Source organism: Elgaria multicarinata, chromosome 19 (assembly GCF_023053635.1).
Source record: "Elgaria multicarinata webbii isolate HBS135686 ecotype San Diego chromosome 19, rElgMul1.1.pri, whole genome shotgun sequence".
NCBI lineage: Eukaryota > Metazoa > Chordata > Lepidosauria > Squamata > Anguidae > Elgaria > Elgaria multicarinata.
Genome location: NC_086189.1, coordinates 16,613,551 through 16,629,630, shown reverse-complemented (window position 1 = coordinate 16,629,630; position 16,080 = coordinate 16,613,551). Strand labels below are relative to the sequence as shown.

At 46.1% G+C, this 16,080-nt stretch overlaps 1 protein-coding gene across 1 annotated transcript in view; it reads left to right on the top strand.

Moving 5' to 3' along the window:
- The window catches only part of MED27 (mediator complex subunit 27), a 122,480-nt gene extending 114,856 nt beyond the window's left edge, over positions 1-7,624 (top strand). The window contains exons 7-8 of the mRNA XM_063144814.1: positions 3,385-3,462; positions 7,089-7,624. Of these exons, the coding sequence (XP_063000884.1) occupies positions 3,385-3,462; positions 7,089-7,223 (213 nt within the window). The 3' untranslated portion in view covers positions 7,224-7,624. The remainder of the gene's footprint in view (positions 1-3,384; positions 3,463-7,088) is intronic.
- The last annotated feature ends 8,456 nt before the right edge of the window (positions 7,625-16,080 follow it).

The window sequence follows — 16,080 nt, the reverse complement described above, 5'->3', positions numbered from 1 at the left end:
TTGCAAAGCAGCTTACATCCATTAAGGAATGCAATACATCATTCTGGCATGGTCAAGTTGAACGTTCTCTACTTTCTGCTTCCACCTTCCTGCCCTTCTGTGCATCTCATCATTTCGTTTGTAAGCCAGAGGGCAGGACCTACGTCTCAGGACCAAACTCGGGTGTCCGTGGAGCAGGGGAGGGCACACGTTTCTTCAGCCTGGGAATGGAGTGTGGTTTACCCTTCCTTCTCCAGCTGCAATCTTCACAAATGTCCTATTCTATGTGTGGCTGTTAACTTCAGGAAAAAGCCCTGGCCTGGTTTCAAGTGAAGCACTTAGTGACATGTCCGGTTTGGCCCTTAGACTTTGCTATGCACTTTCCCTTTCATGCAGTACCTGCCACCAGCGTTGCGTATTGAATTTCAGTTGACGTGAGCTGTTTTGAGAGACCGTTTTTGGCTGAAAAGCGGGTAAATGTCTTTAAAAACGTATCCAGTGATATTGACAAGGCAGGGGCTCAGTTCAGACAACATGTTTCTCTACGCAGTGGGAAAACTCCACTCAGCCGTTGAGTTCCTAGGAGGTCCTCCCCACACAACATGTTCTAACTCCACCGTTGTGTGACTGTGGGCTCCCGTGGAGTTGAGTAAAAGGCAACATGACGTTGGATCGACAGTTCCTCCGCCCTCTCTCCTCCCCCGGTCATCCTGATGGTATCCCATCAGCCAATACTGCAAAAAACCCAATCCCAGCGCCTCTCCAAGAGTGGCACTCCCTCCTTTCGCCGCTCTTGCCAGGGAACTCTGTAGCCAGTGGGAAAATTCCACTCAACAGGAAACTCCACGGAGCCCTCCACACAACACAGCGGTTGTGCAGGAACTCTCCTCTGCACAGCGTGGATATTCAGCGTGGAGTGTTTTCTAAAAGAACACTGTGGGGTGGAGTTTTCCCTCCAGACAACACATTAACGGTGGTGTAAAAACTCCAGCGTGGAGTTCTAAAACCACAGTAAAGAAACGTGTTGTCTGAACTGAGCCACTCTGTATAATAACATCCCACCATTTTCGCCTTGCAGAAAACTCTGGTGGGATTTATAAGGTGTTTTTGAGAGGTTGTGTTTAATGCCAGTAATCCCCAGTTTGAGATGCTTTATTAACATGACTCTTCTTAAGTTTAGGAGGCCTTCTCCACAAGCCATAGGGGAGATTCTTTTGGTGTAGCTCATGGCTCCTTAGGCAACTAAACGCTGGGTACATGAAATATATTTATCTTACTCTAGAAGCAGATATGCTGCCAACTCCCATGACAACCAACTAGCAAAATATCAAATGTCTTATTTTAAAATGTGTCGTTGCGTTTTTAGATCCTTAACTTTCTGCTGGTTTTTACTCTGGTTTTATTCTGTCTTAAACTGTTAAAGGTTTTATATTACATTTAATCATGTTGTATTTTAGGTTTGTAATTTTTGTGAACTGCTTTTTAAAGCCATCCAGACTGGTGGCCATCACGACATCTTATGGTAGTGACTTCCATAATTTAACTCTGTGCTGTGTGAAGAAGTCCTTCCTTTTATTTGTCCTGGATCTCCCACCCATCAGTTTCATGGGATGACCCCGTTGGGTTCTAGTATTTTGAGAGAGGGAGAAAAATGTCTCCCTGTTCACATTCTCCACACCATGCATAATTTTGTACACCTTTATCCTGTCTCCCCTTAGCTTCCTTTTCCCCAAGCTAAACAATCCCAGTTGATGTCACCTTCCCTCGTAGGGGAGATGCCCCAGCCCCTGAATAATTTTAGTTGCCCTTTTCTGCACTTTTTCTAGCTCTATAATATCCTTTTTTTAGGTGTGGTGACCAGAACTGTACACAGTATTCTAAGTGTGGTCGCACCATAGTTGTCCACATCATAACTTCAGCTTTTCTGCATATCTTTGAATCTGTTGGGAATAGTGTCATTTTAGGAGTAATATAAAGTTTAGGGAAAGTAACAGAAGAGGACTAGGGGAAAAGCCGTAACGTGGCTAAGCCGAGGGTTTCCCTCTGGAGCTGTTTTGTAGTGCTTTAGCCCTTCAGTGGTTCCACAAAGCAAGGTTGGACTTCATTCATGCAACCACAGCCAAGAGGGAATTAATCCCCACTTCATCGCTGCTGCAGCCTAAAATGCAAGCCCTTGACGTAGCTGATTTCTCAATAAATCTCAGTGTGCTGCTTTTCCCCTTAATTTCGTTAACAACGATGTTGAAATATTTCTGGTGCTCTTAATTCAAGAGTTTTGCCCAAAAAACTGAGCTGTCATCCAAGGGTCCTAGGCAGTCCTATAAATATTTTGCCGCTCTGAGTTTGGGGGCTCCCCTCCCTTAAGTTGCAGCCCACTGAAAGAGGAGAACACCGTAGCTCAGTGGCCGACTACGTACTTTGTGTGCAGGAGGTCTCAGGTTCAGTCCCAGCGTCCTAGCTGGGACCCCAGTTCGAATCTTGCCTCCGCCACAAATTTGCTATGTGACCTTAGACCAGCCCGCATCTCTCAGCCTCAATTCCACATCTGTAAATTGGGGGTGAATTAAACTGTTTTGCCTCCCACGTTGGCTGGTGTTTCAGGATTGCTGAGGATGTTTGTGAAGTGTCTTGTACTCTTGAAATGTGCTTATTGTTGGAAACCTTCTTTAAAACACACACATACAAATCCAGCTTGGATCCAGTGGTGCAAGAGCAAAAGGAGAAGGCACCTGTGTGAAAAGTGGCGGGTGATTTCGCCACAGATTCTCTCCTCCAGCTGCAGCATCTCTGGAAAAGCACGTGATCCCCAAGGCTGATCTAGGGGTTCAGGGATCTTTAGCCGGTAGGGAGAGGCAGGGAAGCCTAATTCTGTGAGCCTCGTGTGGCGCAGAGCGGTAAAGCAGCAGTTTCTGCAGCTGAAACTCTCCCCATGGCCTGAGTTCGATCCCAGCGGAAGCTGGTTTCAGGCAGCCGGCTCGGGTCGACTCAGCCTTCCATCCTCCCGAGGTCGGTAAAATGAGTACCCAGTTAGCTGGGGGAAAGGCAATCACGGCCGGGGAAGGCAACGGCAAACCACCCCGCTATAAGGCCTGCCAAGAAAACGTCCGTGAAAGCTCCCTCCAAGAGTCAGTAATGACTCAGTGCTTACACGAGAGGTTCCTTTCCCTTCCTTCCTTATCATTTATTAATATTATGGTTTCATTATTGCCCGGCTCTAGCTGTGTAACACTTTCCAAAGTGCTTTAGATAAATGAAGTTCTCTTGTACTTGGTTGCGGCCTCTTAATTTTGTCGCACGAGGGGATACGCCGAAGGAGCCGCACCTTGTTACTTCCACGACGATTTGAAGTATGTAGATTTCAGAACACCCCTGATGAGTTTTCCTCTCTTTTCCCCTCCTCCCTAGGTAACCGATCATGCGACGACTGCCTTGCTACATTACCAGTTGCCTCAGATGCCGGATGTGGTGGTCAGGTCCTTCATGGTAAATTTGCTCCCAAGCTCTCACATTGCAGGGGGGCTGGCGATGACATTTTGGTTTGGTTCATGTAGGACTTTCTACCAAACTGGGAATTTGGCAACCTGGCGCCCCTCTCCCCCAGGAAGCAGTGTGGGGGAGAATATTGAAAACCTGGGAAGAAAAAGAAATAAGGAATGGGGCATGTCGGAGAGAAACACCACTGGTTGTTTGGAGCTTGACAAACATGCCTGAAAGGGTATTCATGGGCTGAGGACCCATGTAATGGAGAGAGATGGGAAGCAAGGAGCGCAAGCTAACCCTGGCTAACGGGATCGGTCCTTTGTACTCCAGAATATTTGCTGTAGGAAAGGCAGAAAAAAATGTCCCCAAGTAGAAGGAGACTAAAGGGACTGAAACCAGTACCAGAAGCCATGGTTTTATATCCTGGATAAAGGAAGAGCCATGTTTAGCTTTAACCATTGCTACCTGACTGTTAGAGCAGTCTCTAACTTCCTGACTGTTCGAGCAGTACAACCATCTGTCAGGGATGCTTTAAGGTGGATTCCTGCATTGAGCAGGGGGTTGGACTCGATGGCCTTGTAGGCCCCTTCCAACTCTGCTATTCTATGATTCTATGATCAGTACGACAATGGAACCAGTGACCTAGGGAGGTGGTGGGCTCTCCCACACTAGAGGCCTTCAAGAGGCAGCTGGACAGCCATCGGTCAGGGATGCTTTAGGGTGGATTCCTGCATTGAGCAGGTGGTTAGACTCGATGGCCTTAAAGGCCCCTTCCAACTCTACTATTCTGTGATAAGAGCAGATTATAAGAGACAACTATGATCAGAGCCATTGCAGAGCATATATGTATGCGTGTTACACTCCATAAGGATGTGGGGGGGGGGGAGAATGCTCACTCCTACAGCCTGCTCCTAATACAGCGGTGGAAAGCCTCATGCCCAGGGTCCAAATCCATCGTGACATTTGGTTGACAGTTCCTCCGCCCTCTCTCCTCCCCCAGTTCTCCCGGTGATATCCCATCAGCTGTTGCTGCAAAAAGACAATCTCGGAGGCTCTCCTAGAAGGGCATTTGCTCCTTTCGCCGCTCTTGCCAGGGAACTCTGTAGCCGGTGGGAAAAGTCAACGCAACGCAATACAATGGAAAACTCTACGGAGCCCTCCACACAACACACAACACAATGGTTGTGCAGGAACTTTCCTCTGCACAGTGTGGAGTGTTTTCCAAAAAAACCTCCACCATACAACACGTTTTTCAACGGTGTTGTAAAAACTCCACCGTGTTCTAAAACCACTGTTGAGAAACGTGTTGTGTGAACTGCGTCTCTATGTCCTTTGGAGGAAGGACAGGGTACACACGTTGATTTACATATTTCCTACCCCCTCACCAAGTTTTTAGGCAGCTCTCCGCTCTCCAGTGTGGTGTAGTGGCTAAGGTGTTGGACTGGGAGTCGGGAGATCCGGGTTCTAATCCCCACTCAGCCATGGAAACCCACTGGGTGACTTTGGGCCAGTCACAAACTCTCAGCCCAACCTACCTCACAGGGTTGTTGTTGTGAGGATAAAATGCAGAGGAGGAGGAGGATGTACACCACCTTGGATATAAATGCAATAACAACAACAGCAACGAAGCACAACGCCCTACCTAATATTGAGCAGGGGGTTGGACTCGATGGCCTTATAGGCCCCTTCCAACTCTACTATTCTGTGATTCTATGTGGGCTACTTGGCTAAATCCCAAGTGAACAAGGCACTTTCTCCTCTGGGTTCCAGTTTGCTTTGAAGAGGTCTTTAGCTGCAAACAGGCTTTTGATGAGCGGCGGCACATTGTGGCGACTCACTTCCACGCTGCAGCACGCACCTGAAAACTAATAGGTAGAGACTGGGTGGGCACATTTGCCTAAGCTGTAGGTTTGTGGTATTGATTCGCTAAAACTCCGGTGATAACTTTCAACAAAGCGAAGTCAGGACGTTCTTCCCAAATGTCAATAGCAGTAGGCCTCTCACACGTCAGGTGTGCAATCTGGTTGACAGGGTGTAGCGAAGTCTTAATTATCCAGGCAAGAATGAAGGACTTCCCTATTTTAACCTTCTTGTACTTCCCGCAAATGTTTTAAGCACACAAGTTGACCTGCTTTCATTTTAAAAAAAAAAAAATTAAAAAGAAGAATCAGTTCAGGAAATTTCAGTGTTGGGGAGTCATGATAGCCAAGTCAGACGAAGCCAAAGTAACTGGCAATTGGATGATGCCGTTTGGTTGCCATTAGCCCCGTCTTGACTTCTGCACCTAGAGAAGGTCTTTGTTGTTCTTGGGGAAAGCTATTGACAGCCCAAGACTGAGAGAGAGCTCAAACAAAGACAGAAGGATTTGTTTCAATAAATGCGCCCGACCTCTTCTTCAGAGAACAATTTTCTCTTATCGACATAATTCAATAGGACTTCAGATGACAAGATTCATGAGCATCCTTCAGAGCATGAATCTGCTTGTCTAGGAGGCCCCTTTTTTTTTAAAAAAAAGAAGAAGATGCATATCTCCTTGGGCTTGGAATTGAGTTATATAATGTTGGTTCTTACATAGGACAATGGACCATGACCTACTTCAGGGGCAAAACCTTGGCCACAAAACCACCTGGCTTAGCATTTTCTCTCCACCACCCCGCCCCTCCACCACCTCCTGCTGCATCCCAAGGCCCTGAGGGCAGGGAGCGTATTTCTTAAAAGAAAGCCTAACCATTAAAATGCAGCCGAAGCAGAAGATTATGCTACAACATTGACCTTGGATCCATTAAGGGGAGGAACTGTAGCTCAATGGGAGAGCACCTACTCTCCGTGGTGTGATGCTTCCAGTTAAAAGGACCAGCTAGTAGGTGACAGGAAACATCTCTACCACAAACTCTGGAGAGCCACCGTCAATGTCAGTAGACAATAAGCGGACACTGGGGGTGTGCAAATCAGCCCAACGCGAGCGCATCAAAGGCGCTCTGAATTCCCCCTTGACGCTCATTCCAACGTACGTCCATTTCAGATTACAAGCTTTGCGTGGGCTTTGTGCGCACCAAAGAACAGGCCCTTTGATATTTGTCTTCCTGTTGGCCATGAAAAGAAATACCCTTGACCAGACTTAAGGCACACGTTAGAAAAGATGTGTGAAACTAGTTTAAGAAATGTTACAATATAGTGGTACAGTTTCACATCCCTGCATTTCGGCTCTAGGAAGTATGACGTCTTGCGTACGAGTGGCAGGCTCCGGCGTCTCGTATCGACAAGGTCACTTTCCTGAGTGGACGATCAAGCTGAATTCGATCCCAGTCTAGCTAGTAGGAAGTTCTAGCTGTCTGGGGTGACCCTTTAATCTCAAATACCTGCTTGCCACGGCAAGAATTTCTATTGATGTTGCTGCTTGTTGGAGAGTCTGAGGGAGAGAACAGGGATTCCAACAAAGTGGACTCTCAGCTAGATGGTGACCTTGTGGTTTTCTGCCTACTTCCTTCCTTCTAAAGTCTCCCTTTCTCTGGGCTCCAGCCAAGGCGCGTTCCCCACCCTCTGCATCTTTGGTCTCGACAGGAGCGTTGACATTGGGAGCGTCCGGATTCGGTTTCCTCACTTCTTCCTTTCTTTTTTTTCTTTTTTAGACCTGGCTAAGAAGTTACATAAAGCTATTCCAGGCTCCGTGCCAGCGCTGCGGAAAGTTTTTGCAAGACGGCCTACCACCCACGTGGCGGGATTTCCGGACGCTGGAAGCCTTCCACGACACGTGTAGGCAGTAGCGCAAGGGAGAGGCTGATGGGATGCCAAGGGCCTGAGGGATGGTCCACCTTCCTGCTGCCTTTCAAAATACCTGCAGTCGCATTTTCTCCTCTACCGAGATCAGCTTTTGCATGTCAAAAGGTGCGCTAAAGCATTTGATAGTGGGCAATTCTAACCTGTTCCGTGACATTGACTTAGTTCAACTAAGCGCAAGGGGGCTAAAAGGGGTGTGAGGCCGCTGTCCATGACCGCCTTTCGGAATGCTGGATTCCGGTACTGAGGTTTTCCGTTGGGATCAACCAGCATCATCGCTTGTCACGAATCCCAAATGCCTTTTCGGAGGTTGTGCCGTATAGGTTTTGTCACCATATTACAGTTCAGTCTAGCAGCTATTTTTGTATGAATAAAAGTTGATCCTCAACTTGGTTCCTGTTTATGTCTGTCCCCCGCTGCGTGCCTCTCTTTTCATTGAACATGTTTTATTTCCAAAAAGTGGAGGTTCAATATCCAGACAAATTAACTTATTTTTTTCTTTTCTTTTGCAACTGTGCTTTTCTCTCTGGGTTTTTTTTTTACTCTCATGAAAAGAGTTGCAGTGCTGACCAAGGCATGAGATTGTATTTATTTATTGCATTTCTATACCACCCAATAGCCGAAGCTCTCTGGGTAGTTCACAAACAGTTTCAAATGGATTAGGAAGAGGGGCTGTGCTTATGGCCGGGCTTCCCTTTCTCTGCCCATAGAGAGTTGAGATGGACCCACAACTCCTCTGCAAGAGCTCTTCTTGGTAGGAAAAGGGTTTGCAGGCGCCTCCCACCCTGTTCCTTCTCCCTTTTTTAAACCACAGAAGCTCAAAGGGGCAAGTAGAAGCCTTGAGAAAGAAGGACGTGCCAGAGGAGAGGAAATGGCAAAGTCATGTGACACAAAGGTAAGCCACTTACTGCTTCTTCCTGGTGAAGCAGAAGCTCCACCCCACGTTCAGTGCCCTTTGAGGGAACGCGCCCCACGTCCTCCCAAGACATCCAGCCCAGTCAGGAGTGCAGAGAGAGAAACAGAGAAAGAGAGACTATTGTAAACCAGCCCACCTAGAATTAGATACGGACGAATCTATCGGTTTCAGTTAATGGGTTGCATTTTTAATCTGCCCAATAATCTTCTGAGAGGTCCCAGAGAACCAACAGGCTGCACATCCCTGTCTCTGTCTTGGGAACGGCCATCCCACAGGGCGATCAAGGCGGTTTCCCAAACCCGGGCCTGAAGCCGGATTGAGCTCAATCTACAAAATCAGCTTCAGCCAAGAATGCCTGGAGTTGATCACCCACCATATTCCGGTGCACTTTTCAACTGATTACTGAAACCACCCTCTCTCTCAGAGAGGAATTTATTACTTTGTGGACCCAGCCAGCCGTGTCCGCCGTGTTACACGTAACCAGCCAAGACCGGCAAGGGTTGAACATGCCCAAGCATCTTGTCTACATCCTTGTGCCTCAACAACTGAAACTCATTTCATGCAACTGGACCAAACGGAGCTCTGAATACCTCCGTTAATAGAACTCCAAGTGGAACAATTTTATCTTCAAAGTGTCTTCCAAATTTATTCATTCAGTTCCTCTTAGCTTCTCAGTTTTCTCATCTTAAGCTCATTCTATCGTGTTTCCATATCGGCATGAAAATCCATATGCATGTTTGTGTGCTTTCCCCCTAATATATGAATTTGTGTGCACAACCCTCCCATTATATGCATTCTTGCAAGCAGCTTTCCTTAATGTAATGGTGGGGTTTTTTTTTACATTCCCCCCCACTAATAAATGCATTTTTGTGCACTTCCTCCTAATGATCTACACATTTTTGTACACAGGTTTTGTTCAGAGAACTGCATCGCAGAATGTGGGAACGCGGAGGATAGCTGCGTTCCGGTTTGTGTACTTTGAGCAGTATGAAATGCGAACCAAATGAAATTCTCTCATGCTGACACAGAGCCTCCGCTCTGTTGCCTTTACCTTGAAACCAGCTGTGGGCATGAAGGATAAGAACCAAATGAGGAATCTCTGGCTCTCCCTATATCCCACTTTTTTAAGGGGAAGGCAGGCAAGGCAAAATATCCTTGTCTCTATTGCTAGTGTAAAGTGGGTGGAGATTGAATATCTTAGCCGGGGAGGATATATAAGGGAATGACTGAGGGGATAAAGGGGGTGTTTTTAAAGTACTTGGGTTCGAGGGAGAATTAGAGGATCAGGGTAAAGAAGGTTGTCTTTTAAGGGTAGTGTGCAGATAGTCAGTTGGTGTCTATTAAACAATCCTGACAATAAAATTCAAGACTGAAGGTGTGAGAGAAAGGAAAGCGTGTATGAGAAGAGAGAAAGGATTGGATGAGAGGTTTTGAAAAGGGTCTGAGAAGTTTTATTATGAAACAAAGTTTGTGAACACTGAAATAATTTTTTATTCAGTTTGTTTTACTGCCACCAAAATCCCACGTGTCTCCTTGGCGTTTATCATCTGCGGTGATATACATAGAACACCCGTTCTGACATTAATTCACCATCGGCACCTATAATTCACAGCGCATTATTTTGTTCCTGAAATTCTTCCTGTTTAACCCCTTTCTCCACATAGTTTGTAGAAAGGTGGTGTTTGTCCCCTCGCCTCAGGCTCATAAAGTGGTGGCGCTTAGCTTGAGCAGGGAGCGTCCGCGGACAGGCCTGTTCTAAAGAGCCCGTGTCGTGGCACAAATCTCCCCCTCTGAAATTTGCATGCAGCACAGCCCCTCCTCCACGCATCCCACCGATTGGCCAAGCAGGATTGTCCGTCATTCCGCTGGTGGAGGACCTGCCCTGCCTGTTTGGCACAGAGGAAATGAACTGCTGTTACAAATCCGAGTGTTGAATGTTTTTTGGAGCGTTGAGATTTCCTGCCCTTCTACACTGCCCAAGCTTCCGTTTAAAACAACAGCGAGCAAAATCGGTCTGATAGATCTCAAGTAATAAGCCTTACACTACAGTATTATTTCATAGAATGAAAGCAAGTGACCTCTTTGAAGGGGACCAAGCAGGCCTTTCCACTCACTTGGTATAAAGCACCGTGAGAACAGTGGATTCAAAAGCTGCATGGGTAAGACTCCACTGCTTAATAATAATAATAATAATAATAATAATAATAATAATAATAATAATTCTAGCCCACAGATGGAATTGGAGCCAGCAACAACCTATCACAGTACTTTTGGGGAGGGGGGGGAACAGATGTGCGTTTTTTTGCCTTTGCTAAAACTGCAATAATATTTTTTTAAAAAGTTAGCAAAATCTGCGAGCATTTTACGTGTGTAGAAAATGTGTCATGAGGAAGTGACAGGGTGTCTGAGCCAACCTACGCAGGCAGATGAACTTGTAATATAAAGCCTTCAATCCAGGGCACGCTTGGGAATGAGTCCCGCTGAACGAAACAAGGACCCCCAAGAAATGTGCTTCGTGTTAGGCTGCACGATGGGGCTAAAGAATTAGGGCTCATCCACACATTTTTTACGCTGAAATTATGTCTATTTTATTGCTGTTTTTTAAATAAACCCACTTTACGAAATTTTGTGAGAAGGGTTGGGGAGGATCCCAGAATGACCTTGGCAAGTAGAAAGGTTGGCATTGCAATTTGAGAAACTCGGATGTTTGAAAGGTGACGCTGTTTTCCTTGCATTACGTCCAGGCACTGAAGACTCTGGGTTCCTTTCAAATGTTATAGGCAGTTTTTGATTGGACCCCGTGCTGCTGGTAATCTGATCCAGCAAGAAATCTACTTGTCTTTCACAGTTCATCCTGAGACTGCTTGGAAACAGTTCAATTCATTCTGTTTAACCAGATCAAAAATGAAGTGAGCAACGCTTGAGGCCTAATGGAAGTATAAGGCCAGGACGGTAAGCAAAGGTTATTGCGAAAATCATTCCACGAGGTCATTGCCAAGAGTGTTTCTCTTTTGCTTTTTTTTAAAAAGGAAACTACACATCCTAATAATCCACTCCCTTTTACCTTCTTAGAATATTTAGAGAGGAGAGCATTTTGCTTTCCATGTTCTGATTTCATTACAGGAAAGTACGCTGGGCTTTGCCATTGCCTCTTAGCCTGTAACCTGGCTGCAATTGCTTGGCAAACCAGGAGGTCTCTCACCGACAGCGAACCCTCTCCATGTCAGAGAAGAACAAAGCATAATGCTGTTGTCTTGTCTTTCTGCAAATTGCCTCACGGCCATTTCTCTGCTGGGGAGCACCAGGGACAGGTCTTCAGCCTCCATCATCAGGAGGACTCAGAGCAGGGAGGTTCACCTAGTAACCCATCATCCGCTACTCTGGGATCTTCTAGGCCAGAGGACATGGCTTTAGCAGACTCAGGGGACACTCGTCCAATGGAGGAGCCATGATCTGTGAGATTGTATTTGTTTTTAATGTTCATTGTTTTTACCAGGAAGCTTCAGCTATCGGGCGGTATATAAATGCAGTAAATAAACAAACAAGTTCATGCCCAGTAGTTAAATCAAAAGTAGGAGCTACTGAATGAGGGTTCTGATGCTGGGAACAGGCCTTTAATGGCCCTTGTCTTAAGTAGCAGAATCAATTATGCAAAGCGGTGGTTGCAGAAAAAAAGGTGCAAAATGAGGGGGACGTGTGTAAATTTGCATAACCATTGAGATGCAAAATTCACTTCTTTGGGTTCATGTTTAATTTATATCGGGTTGGCAACACGTGGGTTGCAGGCTGCATGCAGAGCGACACACACACACACACACCTGCAGCTCTTTTACATCCTCCCACTGCCGTCACACCGCCAAAATTTGGTGACACGGTGAGGAAAAACATCCTGTGTTTAAAAGCTGAAAGGGTGCTTTGCTTCCGAAATTTGGCAGTGCAGCAGTAAAAGGGTTATTCTGAGCCAGCGGGGTATAGTGGTTAGAGTCTTGGACTGGGACGATCAGGGGTCTGGAAACAAAGCCCTATGAAAAGAGACTGAAAGAACTGGGCATGTTTAGCCTGGAGAAGAGAAGATTGAGGGGAGACATGAGAGCACTCTTCAAGGCCTTGAAAGGACGTCACACAGAGGAGGGCCAGGATCTCTTCTCCATCATCCCAGAGTGCAGGACATGGACTAATGGGCTCAAGTGACAGGAAGCCAGATTCCGGCTGGACATAGAGGAAAAACTTCCTGACTGTTAGAGCAGTACAACAATGAAACCAGTGACCTAGGGAGGTTGTGGGCTCTTCCACACTAGAGGCCTTCAAGAGGCAGCTGGACAACCATCTGTCAGGGATGCTTTAGGGTGGATTCCTGCATTGATCAGGGGGTTGGACTCGATGGTCTTGTAGGCCCCTTCCAACTCTGCTATTCTATGACTTGGGAGACCATGAAGCTGATTTGGTGACTTTGGGCCAGTCCCTGACTCTCAGCCTAGCCTCCCTCACAGGGTTGTTGTAAGAATAAAATGGAGAGGAGGAGGGACCACAAGAGGAAAAAAGCCAGGACATAAATATAAATAAAATATGTTTTCCCGCTGCCCCCAGCACACTGCCAAACTTTAGCGGCAAGCAACGCGTTCGGCTTTCAAAAGACCATTTTTCCTTGCTGGTGCTGCCACACCAAGGAATTTCAGCAACGTGTTAGTGCGCTATCTTGAACTCTGCCAGTCCCCCCCCCCCCCGATTTATATCAAGCAATGAATACATACAATCAAGTCCCTGCCTTGCTGGTTTGGCCAATCCGGTTTGTAACCCATTGGGAAACTGCTTCCATTTTGTGAAAGGTGGGGGGGAGGCGTCCCACTACACAGATACCTTTCCCCCCATCCATTTTTGATGTTGCCTATTCAAGTTGGAACAAATGCGGAAGACGGTTTTTTCATAGGGGTCCATTAAACAAAGAAACCTCCCGGTCTTGTAAACCTTCTAAAGGCTACAGCTTGCGAAATCCGTCTTTAAGAAAGCAATTTAATTAACATGAGCTGCTTCCTGCAAGCTGGGAACCGTCGGCAGGTGCGCCGTCCATGTTTCAATTCCTTTTCTCCTCCTTCCCTGACGAGCATGAGCGTTCATGCGCTCAAGCACACACACCCCAAACCACTTTAATTTCTTTGCCGATATTGGACAAATGTAACAGGCTGGCTTTTTAATTTTCTGCTCTTGGGTCTCCCTTGTCCCCTCATGCATTTTTCATCGTGGCTTGCAGTTCCTTCCCTGCCTGCCCTGTGAACAATATTGATCGCCTGATTAAGCCATCAAACCACGGCAAACAACTTTTAATTTTCTAACCGAAGGCCTTTCGGTTTCTGCTCGTACAGTTGCTGGCCTCTTTGTTTTTGTTTTTCCATAGAAACCACACTCTCACACACAAAAGTCTGAAGATCAACTTAATGCACACCTGCCCCATTGATGCTACTAAGGAATTAAGACATCAGCCCCAAGGGATAACAATTTTGGTTCTGAAGTGATGGGGTCTATGAACACACAATCCCTTCACATCAGGAAAAACTTCCTGATTGTTAGAGCAGTACGACAGTGGCACCAGTTACCTAGGGAGGTTGTGGGCTCTCCCACACTAGAGGGCTTCAAGAGGCAGCTGGACAACCATCTGTCAGGGATGCTTTAGGGTGGATTCCTGCATTGAGCAGGGGGTTGGACTCAATAGTCTTATAGGCACCTTCCAACTCTGCTATTCTATGATTCTATGTTATAGGAACTCCTAGGATTTTTTGACATATTCTTGGTGTGATGTCTCTAAGATGATAAGAAATGTCATGTTGGATCAGAACGAGGGTCCATCTATTCCAGCACTCTGTTCTCACAGTGGCCAACCAGCTGTTGACCAGGAACTAACAAACCAGGACACGGTGCAACAGCACCCTCCCACCCATGTTCTCCAGCAACTGGTGCACACAGGCTTACTGCCTCGAATACTGGAGATACCACACAACCATCACAGCTAGTAGCCACTGATAGCCTTCTCCTCCAGGAATTTATCCAACTCCCTTTTAAAGCCATCCAAACTGGTGGCCATCACTACATCTTGTGGTAGTGAATTCCATAATTTAACTGTGTGCTCTTCACAATATCCTTGGTGTCTTAAACCTCAGAAAGAAAGGTGCAGAAGTGATGTTGGTAGACTGCAACTCCCATCAGTCCTAACTAACATAGCCAATAGTGAGGGACGTTGGGACTTGCAGTCCATCATAATCTGGGGGCTGTATGTTGCCCATCCCTCTTCCAGAAGAAGTTCAAGTACATGAAAAAGGAGACAGTGCTGTGTTGTGGTTATTGGACCAGTGTTCAGAAGATCCGAGTTCTAGTCCCCCCTTGGCCATGAAGCTCACTGGGTGACTTTGGGCCAGTCACTGACTCTCAGCCTCACCTACCTCGCAAGGTTGTTGTGACGATAAATTGGTGGTGGAAAACCACCATGTAAGCTGCCTTAGGTTCCTTGCAAAAAGATAAAAAGGTGGGATATCAATAATAATAATAATAATAATAATAATAATAATAATAATAATAATAAAATAATAATAATAATTATTGATGGACACACTGTGAATCCTAGCCTTAGGCTTGCAATCCTATGCAGACACACTTACCTGGAAGTAAGTCTGACTGGATTCAATAGGACTTCTGAATCGGTACGCACAGGTTCTGCTACAAGATGTGGTTTGATTGTTTAAGAAACGCTCTTTTTGGCTTAGGTGCAATAAGTTCACATACACACCCTTGATCCAGGGTAAATGTAATTTCCTCTTGAAGCTGTTTTAATTTGAAATAGCACAGTTGGCTAGAAAAGAATCTCCCTCTCCCTCTTAATGCAGTATCCTTCGGAACAAATTATTATTCAAAAGGAAATGAAAAAAGGGAATGGTTTTATTTATCCGTTCGTATTGATGAAATGCATTCAGTCACTTGCTGAACCCTGACTTAGATAGGGAGTGCGGTCCATTCCCTTGCAAGCTGCACTCTGGGTTTGCTGTGTTCCTGCTTCCCTCGCGCTGCATCCTTGACCAGATTGGGATGCAAATCATAACGTTCCTTGCAGAAGTTTGCGATGGCGTGCTGCTGTGGCTTTCCCCTCGTGCTCTGTGAATCAGGGGCGGTGATTGGGTGTTGTTGTTTCTTGCTAAGCTCCAGGGAATTAAAACTAAATAAAAAGATGTGTGATCAAAAGGGGGGAATCTTGTTTTGATGCTCTTTAATATGTGGCAGGCAGCAGACTCTGGGTTGAGGTCATTTGTTGCACTGTTTTTCATCAGCTCTCTGGAGCAAAAGTAGCTGCAGCCAGTTAGCAATTCCGGCACATAGTCATAAAAACGGAAACCGAGTCGGAACATTAAACAGAGACCGTTTTGAAAGTCTATCTTTCATATGTACAGGATAGGAGCCAATGTTAGTCCTATGTAGAGTAGACCCATTGAAACGAATGAAACTTAAGTTAGTCATGGCTTAAGTTTCAATGGGTCTACTCTGTGTAGAATTAACATTAGATACTACCCATAGAAAAGACCCGAAGGTAGCAATCCATACTCCGCATATAATCTTGCGTAGCTCTTTCCATGGACGACATGCAACGTTTTCATGGGGGCTCCATAGCCGCTGTGAATAGTAACTGGTGGCAGCCATGACATCTGCATAAATCGAACCGGGAATCGGGAACGAGGTGGATGCGAACATAACATGCTCGACAATTTGTGAATATCTTCGGCAGGTCCGTTCTTGTGTTCGGAGCTTTTTAAAAACGCGCAAAAATAAATGGCTGTGTTCTGATCTTGAATGGAAACAAATTTCTCATGCGCACCTAAGAGCTGTTTTGAACCTTTGGGCACCACCATTGCAGCCGGCCAGTAGGAGGTCCTGCAGTCCTGAAGTCCTGT